At 44.8% G+C, this 19490-nt stretch overlaps 1 protein-coding gene across 1 annotated transcript in view; it reads right to left on the bottom strand.

Annotated features, from left to right (window-relative positions):
- The window catches only part of COL27A1 (collagen type XXVII alpha 1 chain), a 247496-nt gene that overhangs the window by 31130 nt on the left and 196876 nt on the right, over positions 1-19490 (bottom strand). Inside the window, exons 39-42 of the mRNA XM_084650113.1 lie at positions 5708-5761; positions 5495-5602; positions 1859-1912; positions 1445-1498 (exon numbers count right to left, since the gene is read on the bottom strand). Coding sequence (XP_084506239.1) covers positions 1445-1498; positions 1859-1912; positions 5495-5602; positions 5708-5761 — 270 coding nt within the window. The remainder of the gene's footprint in view (positions 1-1444; positions 1499-1858; positions 1913-5494; positions 5603-5707; positions 5762-19490) is intronic.

Genomic DNA, 19490 nt, shown 5'->3' with positions numbered 1-19490 from the left:
AATGCAGCAGTGGAACAAGGGGTTTGACTCATTCCAGCTGCAGTCAAGGGGTGTAGGTGGACAAAAGTCACAGGCGTGAGAGGCTATGAGTAAAATGGGATGGGGGAAGGGAGACCATTTGTGCTTCACTTACGAAATGTAATAGGCTGGAACAAACAGAAATAGCAGCAAGATTTTCCAAGAGCAGACAGTTTTAGGGGCATGTGTGCACAGTTTTAGTTTGACTTTACAACAAAACCTACTGATCTAATTTCTTTTATCTTGGGGATTCAGTAGAATTTCTGTGGAACTAGGAAACGGCCCCAATATTCATGCCTATGGGCCCTTCCAGAGATACAAGAGAGTATGGGTGCCTGGAAATGGTGTCCTGGTGGATTGTGTGCCCTGATCCTGACTTGCACTGATAATGCACTGGCTTGTGTGTTTGGGTACGTCTACGCAACAAAAAAAAAGAATTCCCCTCCCCCCCACCCCCGCCAACCCTGTGGCAGAGAGCCTCAGAGCTACGCCCAGTCAACTGACTTGGGCTTGCACGGCAGGGCTAAAGACAGCAGTGATTCAGACCCTCCCCACATGCCAGGTTCCAGAGCCTGGGCTCCAGCCTGAATGTCTACGCTGCTATTTTTAGCCCTGCAGCACAAGTCCCACAAGCCTGAGTCAGCTGACTGGGCTCGGAGACTCATGGCCATATTTTGTTTTGTTTTTTGCTGTATAGACATATCCTAACTGGCACCACTGCCCTCTGCTGAATGGGATGCCAGACTTGTCCAAATGTTTATCAGTTTCTAATGCTCATCCTCTAACACAAGGGTTCTCAAACTTCACTGCACCACAACCCTCTTCTGAAAACAAAAATTACCACCCAACCCCAGGAGCGGGGACTGAAGCCTGAGCCCAGCCGCCCTGGTGGAAGGGAGGGGGCAAAGTCGAAGCCCAAGGGCTTCAGCCCCAGGAAGGGAGCCTGTAACCTGAGCCCTGCAACCCAGGGCTGAAGCCCTCAGGCTTCGGCCCCGAGCCGCAGCAAGTCTAAGCCAGTCCTGGAGACCCCATTAAAACGACCCACAGTTTGAGAACAGCTGCCTCTAGCAGGTCAGTGGGAGAAAGAGAGGATACAATGTAGCTAGTGCTGCTATTATTGATGATGGTTAAATCAAGAGCCTCTTTCAGCTCAAGCAGTAGAAGCTTGTGTTTTTGGCACAGGATGTCACAGTTTCTATTTCCCAGGCCACATGTTTGCAGCTAGCGGGTGGCTAAGGGTTGTCTGCACATCTATGGTTCACATCTTTGTGTTTGTGTTGGATTACAGGTGCTAGTGTTTATTTGAATGGGTCTGTGGGAGCTGTGCCCTGGTGCTTCGCTTGGAATGGGTGCTGCTCTCCGAGCAGGGGCACTTTTGGCTCATGCAGAACAGGAGATGGCAAATTTCATGCAGTTTAGCTCTTACCTTTTCACCTTTTGGCCCTGGTGGTCCGATTGGCCCTGGCGGTCCTGCATGCCCCTGTGGGAGAACAGAAAACATATGATGGGATTGTAAAAATGGAGTCACTTCTGTGATAGGATCCTGTATTGCTGACTACAGAGACACCTGAATTGCACATGCAGGCTTCAGAGAAATATAGAAGCATCAGCAGTGACATTATCCATGCCTGGAAGATGGAGGAAAACCAGATCTGAAGAATTCTCCACAGCCCAGACTGAGAATAATAAAGAACTGAGCTGTCTATCATCCCAACAAATATAGTTATTATAGTTTGGAAATATAAATATAGTTAAATTAGTTTTGCATCCTGGGCTAATTATGATGTTAGATTTGGAAATGGGTAAAGCAGGGGAATGAGCATCAAAAAAGCAGTCTTACTTCATAACCCATTAAGCCAGGTTCCCCTTGAGCTCCCATCCTTCCTGGAGCACCCTGTGGAAGCAATCACACAGAAAAATGCCATTAGAACAGCCTGCTGTCATTGTCTTCAGAAACCACATGCTGAATTGGCCTGCAGAAAGTGGACTTTCAAGACAGGCAAACCTTAGGCTTGGGAGATTAAACTGAAATGCTCCCATCTATTCTTTGGGCAAACCAGGTAGTCTTATGGCAGCAGCATCCTGAAGTATTCTCTGCACTCAGCTATCAGATCGATAGGAGGGTAGCTACTCTAACCCAAGTCTCTGCCAAGAGTTTATCAGTGAGGTTCCCAGCTCATTTACAGAAATATTGACATCCCAGTAATCAGTTCTTTTCCAGTTGGGAACTGGCTCATATTTTTGGACTCCTATAACTCCTAAAAATGTAGAGTCCTGGTCTTTCCTCTTACGCCAACGTATCCTGGAAATTAAACTCTTGCCTTTGCTCTCCAAATCATGTGGGCATATAGAGGAAAATCTCAAGACAATGCAATGTGGATAATGCCTTGCTAACTGCTAGATGTACACATAGGTACTGGAACTAGGGGTGCTGCCGCACCCGCTGTCTTGAAGTGGACTCCATTATACACAGGGTTTACAGTCTGGTTCAATGGCTCTCAGCACCCTCACTATACAAATTGTTCCAGCATCCTTGGATACATACATAATAAAACTAGCAAAGGGTGATGTGTGAACATTGTGCTAATGTTCTGCTCTTCGCCTTTCCCCTCCGGACTCTATTGCTAACTTCTAATACAAGGTCTTTTTTGCTGAATATTCCTTCAGTGAAGTTTTCAGTGAGACAGTTCTGATGAAGGCCTGAACCCTTAAACATACAAAGACCGCTTTTGTTTTTTGTGGTTCTCAGGCCTGGCAATAAAGATGGCATTGAGGAGTCAGCTCCTGAGCTGCAATTGACTAGGGAGTTGCAAGAGCTGATGTTTTAGGAATCTGAACAAAAGGTTAAAAAAAGAGTTTCCAAATCCTGATCTTCAGATTAAAGCTGGATGCAAGCCTTTTGCTACTAAACTGCAGATACTGGCAAACTCATACTACCTTTCTAGCCAGTGGTGAGCGGAGTAAGTTTTAACTGTTGACGCTAAGGGACATATCTCCTTCTGGTGCTTTATATTTTATACCCTGATAATTTCTATGCTTCATTTACTCAATGGGTAGAATATAGAATTCTCAGTCACAGGAGGAGTTGCATGCATTAGTCACTCCAGATGATAGAAACCATCGCACAAATCATACGATCATTAACCATTTCCCCTTTACTGCTGGAAGTTCAAGTGCTGGCATGCATGGATATGGGCCGAGAAAGCAGATAATCAATCTATAGAGTGCAAAGGATGGCTTCCTGAATTTGAGGATTTTTCTGGTGATCTATCAGAATGGGAGTGTACTTTGTTTTAGAGGGAAACAAGACTTTTTCTTGTTTGAGGTCATTTGGGATCTTCCAGTATCCTGCTTCAGAGACCTGGTGTTGGGTTTCCCACAAAAGGTGTGGGTAACTCCTCCTGGAGTCCATCAACGTGAGTCCTGTACAAGTCCAAGGAGTTGCTTGAGTGTGCCATGAGGAGGGTTCTGCCCACAGGATCCACTCACACGACCTGCCCTGTACCCCACCTTGCTGGTCAGAAACTGTAAGGTCTCATTAGACTGTCCAAATCTTCCATTTTTTCCATCATATTTTTTACCCTTTCCTCAAGGACAGACTGAAAAGATACACTCAGTCCAACAGACTGCTGCTCAGAAATTTCTCTGCTTCCCTGAGAAATAATCCATGGAGACTCTGCCAAAGTAGTCTGCAGGAACGATCTATTGGAAAGACCATAACTTTTAATGGAGGCCTTAAAAATCACAGCAGAATCGCTGTTGCTCAGTCACTCAGTGCTACTGTTCTGAAACATCTTAGCAATTCCTGGTTCCTTCCTGTCTTTTCAGTATGTTCTACAGATTAAATCAGAGGAGGCAAGTGATACTTAAGCAATTACTATAAGAACCTGCAGGGCTAGAACCCGGAACCACAGCGGTTCTGGGCCACTGATACCTCCACTGGAGGCTTAGGGGTCTTCCTGTGGGAGGACCCTGTGAGGCTGGGCCAAGGAGGATGTACCACCCAGCAGGACCTGAGTGGCCAGCTCCTCAGAGCCCACAGATTAGCTGGCACTGGTACTTAAAACAGGAAGCCATGACAGTGAGTTGTCCAAACCACATACAGATTGCCCGCCTGTCCTGCTTTAGACCCTGTGCACGAGAGATCCCAGATTCCAGCTTCTGTATGTGCCTGCCTCCTGATGCCTGACTCTTGGTTTATCCTCCAACCTATCTTGGACTCTGACCTCCTGGTAATGGACAATGCTGCCTACTGACGCCTGACTCCTGGTTTGCCCTGTGGCCTCTCTCGGACTCTGACCCTCTGGTACCCAACTCATCCTGACTCCTACTCTGACCACTACGTCTGATGGCCCATGACTCAGTCATGATAGTTACCCTGCTGGTTGGATACATATGAAGAAATATTTGTTGCCTGTTGCGACTGTTTGGATCCCACTGTCTGACAATCTTGAGGTAACTGAACTGCTGCTGTTCTGTCTCCCAGCCTCACTCCAGCACCACACCCAAAACCTTTATCATGTTCTATCTGTGCTCATTGCAAGTGTTCCAGATAGTGGATCAAGAGTGGGTGTATGGCTGGGGCAGAAGTCCAAGGCAGAATTCCACGTAATAAAACAGTTTGACTTGGAAGCTGCTCTCACCATGAGTATGCAGTCTCAAAGGGAATGCTCTGAGCAAATACAGCTTCTCAGCTCATTCCCTCTTCCAGAAATATATTCTCAAGAGTTAGACTTGAGAGGAGAGAGTCCATATAAAACTGCAATGTATCCTTAACTGGCTACATCTGCTATCAACAAATGAAAACTTGAGAGATTCCTTCTCATGTGGCAAAGTAGCAAATTATTAAAATCACTGATCAGCTAAAACTAGAGCTGGTTGGAAAAATATTTACATGGGAAATTTTGAAAAAAAAATTCTTGTGAAAATGTTTGAGTTTTTTGATGTAAAACCAAAACCATTTTTTCCAGATTTTATGATGTTAAAATGGAAAATTCTGTAGTTTTTTCTTTTACCTCCACCCTTCCTCTTTTTCTCTCTCCTTTTTGCCCCTAAAATAATTTGCCATTGGAAAGGGGGGAGGAGAAAAAAATGGGAGAAAAAAGCAATTCCCCCCCAAAAAACCCCTAACCTTCCCCAAATATTTTTTTCTGTTTTTTCACAGAAAAATCTGATTTTTGTTTTAGCATAAACAAGCCAACAAAAACTTTCCTTGTAAAAAATTTCGTTTAGGAAAAAAAAATCGATTTTCCGTTTTCAAAGGAAAGTTTTGCTAGAAAATTTTCCATCAGCTCTAATTTAAACCACGAAAAAGAAGTAAAATAATGTAAATTTGAATCCCTCTCTCTGCCTCACCCCCTTCCTGTGCCTCTGTTCTGTCCCCCTAAGGCACACAGATGCCTCCCCACCCCCTCCAGGCTCACCCTACCACTTGTCACTTTGGGTTGCACTCAATCAATTGCAGGTCTATTCTCACCATAGGTCCCAGGGTACCTCTGGATCCTTTAAGGCCTTGCATCCCTTTTGGTCCCATCTTCCCTGGAGGGCCTGTCTCGCCCAGCTGCCCCTGATAGCCCTTGCTGCCCTGTAAAAGAGGCATATACAGATTATTGACGCAAAATGAAACAAAACCTTAAAGAAGCAAAGAGATGAGAATGAAAAGGAGGTAACACTGGCAACAGGCTCTTACCTTCTGGCCGGTTTTGCCCTTTTCTCCCTGTTTGCCTGGTTTCCCTTCTGGTCCCTAGGAGAGTGGAGAAACCCAAAGAGCCATGAGAGACTAAAGTAAAAGTTCTACCCAGCAACCATGGTGCGCCCCCTGAGCATGATAATCGGAGCCCATCTCTGGCGATGGTGCCAGGTAACAAGTCCTTTTACCCCTCCAGTCCTATTCCCATGGGAGCAGAAAAACAGGAAGGATGTTTAGGCAATAATCCAATGGACCATGAGATGTGACAAAATAAATTCCCTTTATCAGCACTATGGCAGAGCAGGAGCAAGGTTAAGATTGTTCCTGAGCTCCTCTGACATGAAACTGAGGCTTACCAACCACTTCACGATGGAGAGATTTCTGTGCCAGGAAGGCTGCCTAGTTCTGGGGGGAGCAGTAAGAAGATGCAGGGGTTTTAACCTTCAGATCACACGGCATATACAGACTAGGACTCTAAAGACTAACCATCACCATCTGATGACTGTTTGTCAGCATATGTGAAGTGTTTGGCAGGTCTCAGTGGAGTTCTGCGTGCAAAGTTGCCTGTGGCATCAAATACGGCATCCTAACTGGCCTCTTTGTTGGCAGTTTCAGAAGAGACAGCAAGGATTGATTGAACTGTACAGTCCTCTCGCTCTTGGCAGTGCTCCCTGTCAGTTCATTGGCAGAGAAAGTTGCCCTACTGTTTCCTGCTGTACTTTGTTCTATCTATGCATAAAGAGAGAACTTTTACTCTCTCAATCAAGCACCTTTCACCAGCAGTGAATATGGGTTTGGATAACTCTGTAAGTGCTGTTTAGAATAATGGCTCTGGAAAGTGGCTGTGTATTGGAGTCACTGCATAGTTAACTAGCATTCCTACTAGACTGGAAGTGTATTGACAATGACTGGTTTTATTTTCTACTTGCCTGTTAAGTATCTTTCTGCTCATTACACACACATTTTATCTATTTGTATTATTATTACAATTCACACGCATGGACATATATAAAAACAGACCCCATTACACACAGACCTATGTACAGTATATAGGAATAGACTCAAACGCACAAATACAGAGGGACTCTTGGACAGCAAGACACACACATATAGGACTGCTGTTTATACCTATTCTCAATCACACACACAAGACCTGCAACCCGTCCATGCACACAAAGCATATGTAAACCAGGCTGTGGGGAGTCAGACACGGGAGCGTGAAAGGTAGTTAAATATAGCAGACTTCTAGGTCCCTACACTGGACCCAGGATAGAACTGGAAGTGCATGAAATGTGTGAAAGACAAGAATGAGACAGCAGTAGTTTCACAGGGCCATGTCTCAGCTCCTTTTCATCAGCTGGAAAACAGGAGCCCAGGGATTCAGTGTTTTATTAGGAGTGCCGGTGGCTGTGGGCCTGGTGATAGACTGGATTTGACAGGAATTAACAGCAGCTGGACAATCACTGAAAAAGAGTTTGTACATTTGGGCAATTGGAACTTGAAGTTTTCCTCAGTATGTATGTACCAGTCCATCTTCCTGTATCAGTCTAGCAGTTGTGTCTGCCCAGATCTCTCTCCGGCATTTCACCACTAATGACACTGTGGAAGCAGATTGGTTTAATCGGATGTCTTTTGGCTAAACAAAAGTATCAACACATAACAAGCCTGGTCACATGCAGTGTTTCTCAGCTTTGATCTGACACAAGCGCCTTAGAGGTCTCTGCTCCAAGAGCAGTTCAAACCTATTGCACTCCATGGAAGAGTTGAGCTAGCCCTTCAATTCCCTGAGTACAGCGACTCTGTTCTGCATGAGCCATACATTTCAAAAGAGCATTCTGAAAAGAGTGGCTAATAATCCTCCATAAAGTTATTGTCTCTGCTCCAGAGTACTTGATTCCTTCTATCAGTTGTCTCCAGCCCATGGAGCTCCCCTCTTTGTTCCCCAGTTGTTGTTGTTAGGGGTTGTTTTTTTTTTTTTTTTTTGCCAGAACCTTTCCAAGCCTATGCACAGATCAATGAGCTAGAACGACAGTTGTCCCAGAAGTATGACAGCAGGTTGTACCACTGCTGCACTTTATCAGTGCTGAATACCAAGGGTCCAGTCTTGCAGCACACCCACAATTCATATTTCTACTGGGAACCTAAAGGAATCCTTTCACTGTGCTCCTGAGTTTGGAGGCAATGAACTCTAGTAGTGAGAGTAACAGAAGGGGAGTTGGGCCTCTTGAGTACCCATTCCCAGTTCTGCTACCAACTTGATATGTGACATCAGGCCACATGTCTTAATCTCTCTTTGTCTCAGGCCTGGTCTCCACTTAAAATTTATACCAGCATAATTAAGTTGATCAGGAGTGGGAAAACTCCTCCTCTCCCCCGACAACACAGCTATGCTGGCAAAATCCCCAGTGTAGACATAGTTACGCTGACATAACCACACTTCTGTTGGCATAGCTAATGTCACTCAAGGAGGTAGTATTCTCACATCAGCAAAACTCCTCATTCTGTTGGTGTACACTGCATCCACCCTAAGAGTCTGTGCTGACATAGCTATGGGCAGGTGTAGCTCAGATGTTCATGGGATCTGCTAAACTCCTTGGGCTTGACTCTTTCTTAATTCGGAGAGGGAAAAAGTGGCAGTATCTCCCAAGCCCCCACACTGGTGGTGCCAAAATGAGCTAGCTGTCACACACAGGAGACTGTGCTGATCTTCATACATTACTCCCTCTTTCTTTCTTCTGTGAGCTGTGAAACTGTCCACAAGGTTGACATGTAAAATTACTGTCATTGGGTATCTGAGCTGGCCCCTGCTGAAATGAAAGGAGCAGTTCACACCTCTGTTATTGTTTTAGGTTCTGCAGATGTCTCTTGGTTGTTTTTACACTTAGTTCACTTTTTAGAGGCTCTCTCTGTAACCATAAGAGCCAGAAACTTTCATTTTAAAACAAAAAGTAAGTTTAGAATCTGGAGTACAAGATGGCAGCAAGAAAGAGCAAATGGTGTGCCATACTGCCACGTACAGGCTTAATCACAACCTTGCCTGATGCAACCCTATGAGCTCAGCAAAACCAAAGCTCTCAGTTATCTGAAGGTTTCCAATACACTTCCTTTGGGGGAAAAAAAATCAGGGTTTGTCTGTCTGTCCATGTGAGAAAACAGAGGGTGAAATCCTGCTTCTGCTGAAGTCATAGGTGCCAGAATCCCACCCAGAGTCTGCAGCATGGTGGATTCTAGTGTCTTTTGCCAGTTCCTGTGTTTTTAGCTACTGATCTCTAGCGCAAACACTACAGTGATGGGCACCATAGAGAAGCCATAAATAAAAACAATTCACTCCAAGGTCTTTTTATTGGATTCAAATCAGCTGAATCTGAGGGCTAAGGCACTACACACTTGGTGATTTTTATTCTTTGAGAAAGTTTGTAAGCTTTTTGATGGGAACTTTTAGTCATCATCTTGCTGAAAAAACAAATCCTCTTTCCAATTGTTCTTCCTTAAGTGGGATTATTTCTAAATAGCAATATCCCTTTATACACTGCTCTGTTTATCAGATCTGTAAAAAAAATTGCAGCATGCCAGTGCCTCTAGGAGATGATGGTATTTGTGATGCGACATTGTGAAGGGAGCATTTTTAAACTAAAGCCATACAGTGTTAGGTGCGCAAAAATATTTGCTTAAGAAAAACAGAAATTACAATCTGTTGGTTTGCTCATTTGAAAATTTCATTACAAATTTGAGAAAGAGCCCATTTTTGCAGGTTTTTCCCCAGAGGTCTGGGATATTTTTCAAAGGGTGAGGGGACGGCTAGTTTCCCAACAAACAGGGGTGTTTTTAGCGGCTGATGGCTTTGGCAATGAAGAGTTATGTTTCTTGCATGGAATGCAAATAAAGCAATATTTGAGAGGGGTGCAAAAAAAACCAAGTCATGTGAAATATCTACACAACCAGGATGGTGGCGCTCACACAATTCTATAGATGAGGGTTGGAATTCACCCAGAATAGGCCCACAAACCACTTAAGTCCCACTGCAGCTTCTAGTCTGAGGGCTTAAGTGGCACACTGGTTTTGTGCCGGCCCTCTGCACAGGGCTGACTTTCACCCTGGGACAATAACTCCACCTTGCTTAACAGGAGGAAGCAGGTATTCTTGTTTTAGGGCTCCTCCTTCCCGCCTTTATACCAAAGTCCTTCATCTCATCAGAAACATTTTGTCCGTTTCCAAAATGCCTTGAGCTATTCAATCCCACTGCCTTGTGCTTCAGAGCCCAAGGGTTTCTTACACTCTTAAGCAAGTCCTCTCTCCACATCACTCTTCACAGCAAATGAGCTGTCACTAGCCGCATTAGAGTTAGTTTTCTAAACACTGAAGTAATTTCTCAAGATGTATACAAGTCCAGTCATTTCTTCATCTGGTCTCAGTTAATCACTTTTCTCAGTAGGTTTCCCACCTCTTTGTTTCAAGAGCACATGGGGTGTTTTATTGCATAATTTCCATGCTCCACACGGATACTTGAAGCAGTTGCTTATCTTATGTATTGGGAAACTTTTGTTGATAATTAACGCCCACCCAGTTCCATGAATCTCTACACTGTACAAAGACAGACCACCACACTGCGTGCACCAGCTGTTCCTACAATTTTCAGCCCGACTCAGCTCTTCTTGCGCCTGTGGGCGTCTTTCATTGTTACCCCCATTTAAATATATAACACAGCTTAATGTATGAATTAACACATTGAGTGGCTGAAGGAAAAACTGGGATTTAACTTTTTAATTTTCAGGCTGTATCTGGAAATGTGTGGGGACGACTGAAGTCCATTCGGGTACAAGAATCCTTAGACAAGGAGAGAGAACACAGCCTATGCAACAGCTCTTTTCAGTCCACTATCTGTCAGCTTTTGGGGGAAGAGGAAAATGCACTCCCATTGTATAACTCACAGAGCATGACCAATGGAGATCTACATTACAGCCCTAAAACCCTGCAGACTAAAATGTTATAAGAAGTGAGTGGAGATTTGCTATAAAATATTATAAGAAGTGAATGGAAGACTCCAAAACTGATTAAAGGCCAAATAGACCTGAACAGCGAAGTTCCAGTCTGGATCCAAACTTCCCAAAGGTGTGCTGGAGTTCAGATATTGGGGTTAGATTTGCCCCCACTTCTAGAATAATCATAGGTGGGCCAGCTTCTCAGATGATGTTAATCAGCATTGCTCTACTGAAGTTGATGAAGATATGACCCAATTGACCCGATTTTAAATGGCATCTGCAAGTACTCAGCACTTCTGGAAAACTTAGGAAATATGCATCTGGAGATGTAACACAGCAATGGAAGAAAGCATTGTCAGGACATTTAGGACAGTCATGAAAAGCAGTCTTATAAGGGTGATGTACCCTACCAAAGCCCATGGACACAATTTTGATCCAATACTGCTCATTAACCTGCTCAGGAAAATGACTATCAATGTAATGCCAATGCCTTTTGGGCTTCATTGAATGGAAGCCATTAAATCACTCCCTCTGATTAGAAACGTGTCAGTTAAAGAGAAGGCATGTGATTGCTGTAATCAAAATGTGTATTGGTGGAGATGGAAAGAGTGAGGGGAGAAGGGGGGAGTATGGGCCAGGGGAACTGGGGATGGATTCAGAGGAAGTAACAGGGGTAGGAAAGAAACCAAAGGTGCAATAAGACTAGCAAAGAAAAATATGAAAAAGGAGGAACATAAAGGAAAATGAAAAAACACCCTATCATTTCCTACTGCTCTGCAAGGTCTCCATATGAGAAGCTCCACTTAATAAACTGATTGAGAGAATCCTTCCCCCCACAGAGGACAGTCCACAAGTTTTCAGGAAATTAGGAGATAATTGGGGCTGGGCACTTGAAGACATAAATGTTTCAGATTTACAAGAAACACATTTTGTAATCTCTCTGTCTAGCAGTGGTTTGGAGGAGGAGCAACTCATGACTGGATATAAGGAACGAAAACAAGAAGCAACTGGTTTTCAAGGTTCAGAGGTCTGAATTTGTGATTATTGGGAAGCAGCAAGAGACTCTTCACCCATGGTGAAGAGTGCTGGTACAGCCAGATAGATGAGATTAAATGAAAAATACAATCGGGGAATCCTATAAAAAGAGCTAAAGCTCAAACTGGGAGACTGTAGCTAAAAGCTGTCATTCTGGCATCCTCTTGAGTCGACTTCCACAGCTTGACATCCAGAGTCTGGGTCACAGAGAACATAATGCAGGAGATGGTCTTCTATACTGAGAGCGCTGTCATGTAACTCCTGAAGTTTACCGTGGAAGCATCTACATGGTCAACAGCATGCATCGTACAAAGAAAGTGTGGCCTGTTGGTCAGTGCTAGAGACTTGTAGCAAAACTCCTGGGTTCTAGTCTGAGTTCTGTCACCGACTGGCTGTGTGGCTTGGGCAAGTCACTTCTCTTCTCTATACCTCTGTCTGCCCGGTTGTGAAATGGGGATAGGGATACTTGACTACTCCACAGTGCAATAGCTAGTGAGACATGATTAATACTGTATTTGTCAACAGCTGGGTGGAAAGAGCTGGAGAAGTGCAAAGCATCACTAAGTGCTCAGCTGTGAAGCTTTTATACAGGGTCTCTCCAGAACCACCACATGAACTAGCTCTTTTAGTTCAAACATGGGGGAGGGCAAGACACAGCATTTTAGCAGCATGACTCCCGTTTTCTGCAGTGAGAAATGTGTAGGTCCAATTCCTTTAAGCAGCAGGGGTTACAGTCTTCCTTTTGAAGAACACGAAGGCCCTGAGGTTGTGGCAGAGGTGGGGAATGAAATCTCTCTCACAATAAGGAGGGGGAATCTTGGAGTAACTGGAGGGAGAGGGAGAGAGAGAAAGAGTGAGTCTCCTTAGTCTGAGTCAGGAAAGAGCCTGTGCCAAGGAAACAGGATTGATTTCAAAGTCTGGCTCATTTCAGTTCCTATTAACTCTAAATGAAAACCAGCTGGGACCAGCCCTCCACCCCCAGAGCAAGATTCTCAGAATGGAAAAGCCCAAGCAGAGCTGGCCAATTCATCGAAAGAGGTAACCAGCTCCTCTTTGCGGCAGAAGGCTGATCAATCTCCCCTTGTGAGCAGCGTCCACATGTGTCTGATGGAATGCTCCAGATTTTTGAGGGGGAAAACTCTGTGAATCATCACAGAACTCTTGCTGCTTGCAGGACATTAGATTCCACTAGGCAGATCTGATGGGCTGAGTCACACATACCAAAATAGCAAGACAGCCCCCCCAAACAAACCCACCCAAACAAAACAAACACCCACACGTTCATTAAAAATGACTGTTTACTGTTCCAGATCAGAGATCAAACTGGTGCTTCAAGAGATGCCTTGGCTGTTAGAGCAATACTGAAAGAGGACCCATAGCAGCAGAGTTTGGAGTTCCATGGGGGTTGCAGCCGTGCTTGCAGAATGGGAGGGAGAGAGATGCCTATGAGTTGCAACCACACCTAAAGATGCAGCTCCATAGGCCCAGTTCAGCAAACCATCCCTGCTGAAAGCAAAGCATTTAAGTACATATACTTAATTCCCACAGTCTTTACGTGCTTTGCTGAATTGGGACAGTATTTGGTGCTTTGCGTCCATCCAGCAATGACATTTACAGGCTTCAAGGCATATCATGTAAGAGGCAGTGTGACCTAATGAATAGAGTACTTGACTGGGACTCAGGAGACCTGGGCTCTATTTCTGACTCTGCCACTAGTCTGCTTGGTGACCTTGGACCAGTCACTTCACCTCTTTGCCTCAGTTTTCCCATATTTAAAATGGGTTTATGATACTGAAAGTGGTTTGAAATCTATGGATGAAAAGTGCTAGATATTAGTGAGTTGCTCCATAGTCCGTCTAAAGGAGGTGGTGTTTTCAGCAGTACTCCTTTACACTATGGTGCTCCATGTTTTCTATTTTGTGGATCAGTTGGTAAGAGAAAGTCCCCTCCCAATTCTTCGATCCCTCAGTGTATGGTTCTCAAAATGTTTCCTGCGGTAAGGGCTCCGTGGATGGTCCATAGACGACAGTTTGACAGCTACTTAGTTTAAGAGAGACAGTCCTTAACACCTTACCAGAAATGCATAAGTTCTCCTTGCATTGACACAAGTTAAAGCAGAAATGACTGTAGGATTGCTCTTAAGCAGCTTTGATATTTGCAGTGAGTTAAATGCCATTCCTCGATGTGGCATTGCCGGCTCTCGCTGACCTCTCATGCTCAGAATGAACAGACATATTCAGTGACCGCAAAGGGAGGCACTTAGTTGCACAAAATTCTTCAGTCATGTTTCCAGTGGCAGGAAATGGAAAAGAACAATGTAAAACCACTAGGGGGGAAATTCAGCTCTCAGTGACTCCGAACGACTCCGCTGGCTTCAGTGGAGCATTGGCTTTGATAGGAGTTACCCCAGATTCACACCAGTGTAATGAGATTAGAAACCAGCCACACGTCTATTCTATAAAGGTGTTGGAGTGGATCTGTGGCTTAGAAGTGGAAAATCAGTCTCAGCCAACAAGGTCTGTTCCTTGGGGTTTTGTTCTGAAGGGTGTGAAGTTGATGGATATAAGATATGAAAATGGCTTAACACACCCAGTAAATAAGCAGAAAAATAGCCTCATCTTGGGACAAACCCCCTTAGCATGAGCTCTTGCTGCTCAAAGATTTGTTCCTTTCTGATGATCAAACGGCTATCCTTACAGAGTGAAATTCAGCCCCATGCAGAAGGCTGGGAACAAAACCAATGCACCATTTAAGTCCTACTTAAAGCGACAAAAGAAGACTTAAGCGGGGCATAGGTTTTGCATTGTCCCTCTGCAATGGGTTGAGTTTGCTGTATTCCGATCAAGAAACTGATCATACCTTCAGTCCCCAGCCCTGGTTTGTTCCTCTGTCCTACACACTTGTGGTCTAGCCAGGGAGAGGTAGATGCCTGGTTTCTGGAATGCATGGATGGCTCTTGGGCCTTGTCATGCTATTATATTAACTAAAAAGAGTTATTTGCCAGTCCTTAGAGCGGCTCTGGTCTGCTCGGCTGTGCAGATGCCCTGTGCCATGCTGACAAGCAGCAGCAACAACATACAGAGCCAGATCTTCAGCTGGTGTAATGGAGCTATGCTGATTTACACCAACTGAGGGTCTGGCTCAAGGACGTTCTGACCCCAGATGTGAGCTGCAAATGACACCGCAGATGTGATTTCAGGTTCAAAGTGAAGATATAAAAAAAAAAGGGAGGCTTTAGCTCCCGGTCTTGCCATAAAATGAGGGATTTTCTTGTTTCAGATCATGTTATACTTCATTACCTGTGGGCTCTCCAATTACTTTCCTGGAACTGTAAAACCCCTGCTATCAGATATCCAACTTGTACGAAGACCAGCACATTACGAAAACCACAGTGCTCAACTCTGGAGAGCAGCTGGAAATCCACTACCATGCTCCTGCCAGTTGGCTTGGCACTTCCACACAGCCACAAGCTGATTAGCTGTTCTCAGAGGGAGGAGGCTGAAATGCTGGACTCTTTGTAGAATGAAAAGAGAGGAGGTTTAAATAGGAACATATTAGAGGAGATGGGTTGCTCTCAGCTGCTGGCTGCTCATGTCCAACACCTGGCAAGCTGCTGCTGTTTCTGCTTATATAATGGTGACTTCAACCTTTGTTTCAGACCATCCTCAGTTACAAGGAAGAGGATTGAACAAGCAGCAGGGATTTGGATGAAGTGCACATTACCCTCTAGGCAGTGTCATTCCCTGCTCCAGGAATTGAGATGTACAGATGGCAGGTGAACTTGCCCTAAACACCAGCAAACCACATCCCTCCTCTTGCAGTGACAACCAAAGTGCAGCATCCCTGAATTCAAACTAGCCAGTGTGATGCCATCCTCCTACCCCTGTGTTAGCTGCTGAGATACTGTCTCCCTACCTCACTCGCACATGGAACACAAAGATACTCTGGACCCTATTCCTGCAGCATCTGCTGTGCTCAGAGAGCCTGATCACTCTACTTGGACCAGTCACCAAGGACCCTCATCTCTAGCCACCCTTTGAACTGCAGAGGCTCAAAGTCTAAAGAACTCCTGTGTGCGAACAGAGATACAGTGTCAGTTTCTTGCAGCTCAAACAAGCCAGGGATCTCACTAAGCAGAATGAGTGATGAGCCAAGAGTTAAATCACTGAATCCAGAAAGGAGTCAGAGTCTCATTACAGTGAGGTCAGCAAGAACCAGTAGGACCCCAGTAGAGGAAATAAGAAACCAGCCCGGGACCCCACTATGGAGAAACTGTCATGAGCGAGAGAGCAAGGGCAAGGGGAAGCGTGCAAGCCTGCCTGAATTTCTAAATCTAAGTTAAGAGGAGTACATTGGATGCTGCTTTTGACTGTGTTTTAATGTGCTAGGTACTAACCTTCTCCAGTTAATATTGCAAAGAAACAAGTGACCTATCTGCAGGGGGATGCCAGGTGGGATTTCTTGCTGGGTGCAGTGGTACAATCCTTCACAGTCCTGGTGCTACGCAAAGCTGCAGAATTGCTGGGGTGGGAGCTGGGGCCTTTGGAAGAGGGAAGCTGGAAGGTTGCTGGGAGGAAGCCTAGAGTGGGGAAAGCAGCTGGGACTGTCAGGGAGGAAAGGATCATACTTGGAGACTGACAGGGAAGCGGGGGTGGAACTAGCTGGCCTAGCCCTATCAATGGGAGGAGTGGAGCAAACTGGCTGACTGTACCAGGGAGGGACTGGAGCTGACGGGGATTTTGGTAGCAGCCTGACTAAGTTCATTGGACAAAATGGCCAAATGACAGATGTTGCATGAACATTACCCCTCCAACTGACTGAAGCCCTTCTACCAGCCACAGCTGTCTGGGGCTCAACACAACGCATGGCTTGTCTCAGCAGCCAGGATTGTTTGCTGATATCCCCTGGTTTGGAGATGTGGACAAACTTCCCCTAGTCACCAGATTGAGACTCCACCTACTCCTTTCACCTGCGATTTCAGCCTAGGTTTTCAGAGACAAAAGGCTACTACACTGCCCCAGCTGGGCCACCTGGAGCCCAGACAGCAACTGTGCAACACAACAGCTGTGATACTATTACCTTTATAGGTTCCAGAGAAGCCGCCGTGTTAGTCTGTATCTGCAAAAAGAAAAGAGGACTTGTGGCACCCTAGAGACTAACAAATTTATTTGAGCATAAACTTTCGTTAGCTACAGCTCACTTCATCGGATGCATTCAATGGAAAATACAGTGGGGAGATTTATATACACAGAGAACATGAAACAATGGGTGTTACCATACACATTGTAACGAGAGTGATCAGGTAAGGTAATAGCTCACCTTACCTGATCACTCTCGTTACAATGTGTATGGTAACACCCATTGTTTCATGTTCTCTGTGTATATAAATCTCCCCACTGTATTTTCCATTGAATGCATCCGATGAAGTGAGCTGTAGCTAACGAAAGTTTATGCTCAAATAAATTTGTTAGTCTCTAGGGTGCCACAAGTCCTCTTTTCTTTTTGTTACCTTTATAGTGATGCTGATTGGGCTTCTTTCCCTGTCTACAGCCTGAGAATTATTATAAAGGTATCTACGATGTTACACCAAGGACATTAACACAAGTGCTGACCATCCTTAATTATCCAGACCTCAGTTATCTGAAAATCCTCCTCCTCCTATCCAAAATAGACATAATGCAATACAGGCTCATACAAGCAAACTGCTAAAACAGGCCCCTGACAAATCCACAAAAACAAAGCAAGGCAGAGTTAAAGAAAGAAAATGGACTCATGTGGAAGGTGGCTGGAGTCCCCAGGGTCATGTTATCACCCATCTCTCATTTTTTTCTTGACTTGTTAATTATTTATACAGTCTCAGGGAAGGGCTAAAATTGGATGGAATGGCTGAAAGGGTAGGTGGTGGCGTTACAATAGAGCAGGGTACCTGATAACTCTAAAATCAGAAGTTAGTGCCACGGAAGGTGGAATACATCTCACCAATAATCCCTTGGGGAAGGGAGGGAGGGAACACAGATAATGAAAAAGTATGAACTGACCAAAAGCTATTAGCTAGAAGGTGTGACTTGACTTACCTGAGATGAATTTGGGGAGGTCTCAGTCCAGCTCCCAGTGGATAAATGTCCACCACACAATAACTTTAAATCAAAATTGGATGTCTTTATAAAAAAAAATACACTCTAGATCAGTGATTCTCAACTGGGTGTCCATGGACCACTGGGGGTCTGCCAAGCAGAGCCACTTGGAGCCCCGAGCCTGGCAGTTGAAGCTTGGAGTCCCAAGCCCTGGCGCCCCCATAGGGCTGAAACCCCTAACCTAGAGCCCCCAAGTCCCGGCAGAAGCCACCTCATGGGGCAGAAGCCTCAAGCCCCCCTCAGTTCTGTGGGGCAGAAGTCTTGAGCCCCCCCCGCCCCAAGCCCTCAGGGCTCCTAAGTCCCCCCTGCAGCTGAAGCCCAGAGTCCCCCCTCCATGGAGTTTTTATAGTATATTGGGGGCAGACTCTGAAAGTAAATGGTTGAGAACCCCTAGATCAATCACAAGATATGAGCTTGATGCAGGAACTACTGGATGAAAGCCTATGACCTGTGTTATGCAGCAGATCACACTAGGTGCTCTAATGGTTCCTTCTGTCCTTAAAAATCTATGAACTCACCATCATGGTTAACCTTCAAGGACCCCCTTTGTTTGCAATCTTAGCTGGGAGGCTGAGGACTGCACGGCCCATAGAGACCAACACCCCTTTTTCATTCCTGTATGCGGTCCCTGCAGAATCAGGGTTGAGGTCATGTGCAAAACAGCTCATGTGGGAAGGAACTTTCCCTGCCACTGCTCCCTGTGTCTATCTGTTCTGTGGCTAAACAGAGAACTTCATTCTCTAGGGCTGTCAGCCCACCACCTTTCCCCAGGGCTGAATTCATGCACAAAAGTTTTAATTTGGGTTAAAAATAAACAAATCAATAACAGATCACTGATAACAGCAAGTAATCTTATTTTCTAAATTTGCTTGAGAATGCTTGTTAAATAGAAATGTTGAGTTCTTTTACAAATCAAGCTAAAAATCAAAATATATGTACTGATGGTCTTAAAGAAAGTTATCTGGGAACAGGAGCTACTGATGGGTTTTGTCACTTAGTTATATTAGACACTAAATCTGAACCAACCACCACTAATATCAGATAAAGTTTAAAGAGTGCCCAGTCCCAGCTGTGTCTCAAGTTTCTGGCACAGGTAACACGACGGATTGTTTCTTGGATCTCTTTAGTTAAGAGAAAGGGGAGTGAAAAACTCCCCAACAATCCTGGATTTCGTTTAGACAAGTGGGATTTTTTGTAACCCTTGGTGCTTAAATTACTGTTCTCAATCTGGCCAAATGGGAGACTGTGGATGAAAGGTATTAACTGCAATGAGGCTGAAACATTGTTGGGACTGCTGCTGGACAACCCACTAGAATCCTGCTGAAGATGCAGCAGCTATGGATGAAGATCTGCTTAACATTATTTATCTAGAATATGAATTGGGATACCCGCTATGCATATACAATACATACTATTATATTATATGCACATATTGGTGTTTGTGCATGTGTGTTATGTACACACACTCTTCATACATGCAACATACCTGCCCCCTGCGATATGTTTATATAATACATCACACATATTATGTATAGATGTGTGTGTGTTATACACACTTTCTCCCCCTTCCCACCCAGGAAGCTTATTTGAGAAATATGGATGAAATCACAGATGCTGCAGTATGGGCCAAATCTT

Source organism: Lepidochelys olivacea (genome assembly GCF_965140295.1).
Source record: "Lepidochelys olivacea isolate rLepOli2 genome assembly, chromosome: 16".
Classification (NCBI taxonomy): domain Eukaryota; kingdom Metazoa; phylum Chordata; order Testudines; family Cheloniidae; genus Lepidochelys; species Lepidochelys olivacea.
This window is presented reverse-complemented; position numbering and strand designations above follow the sequence as displayed.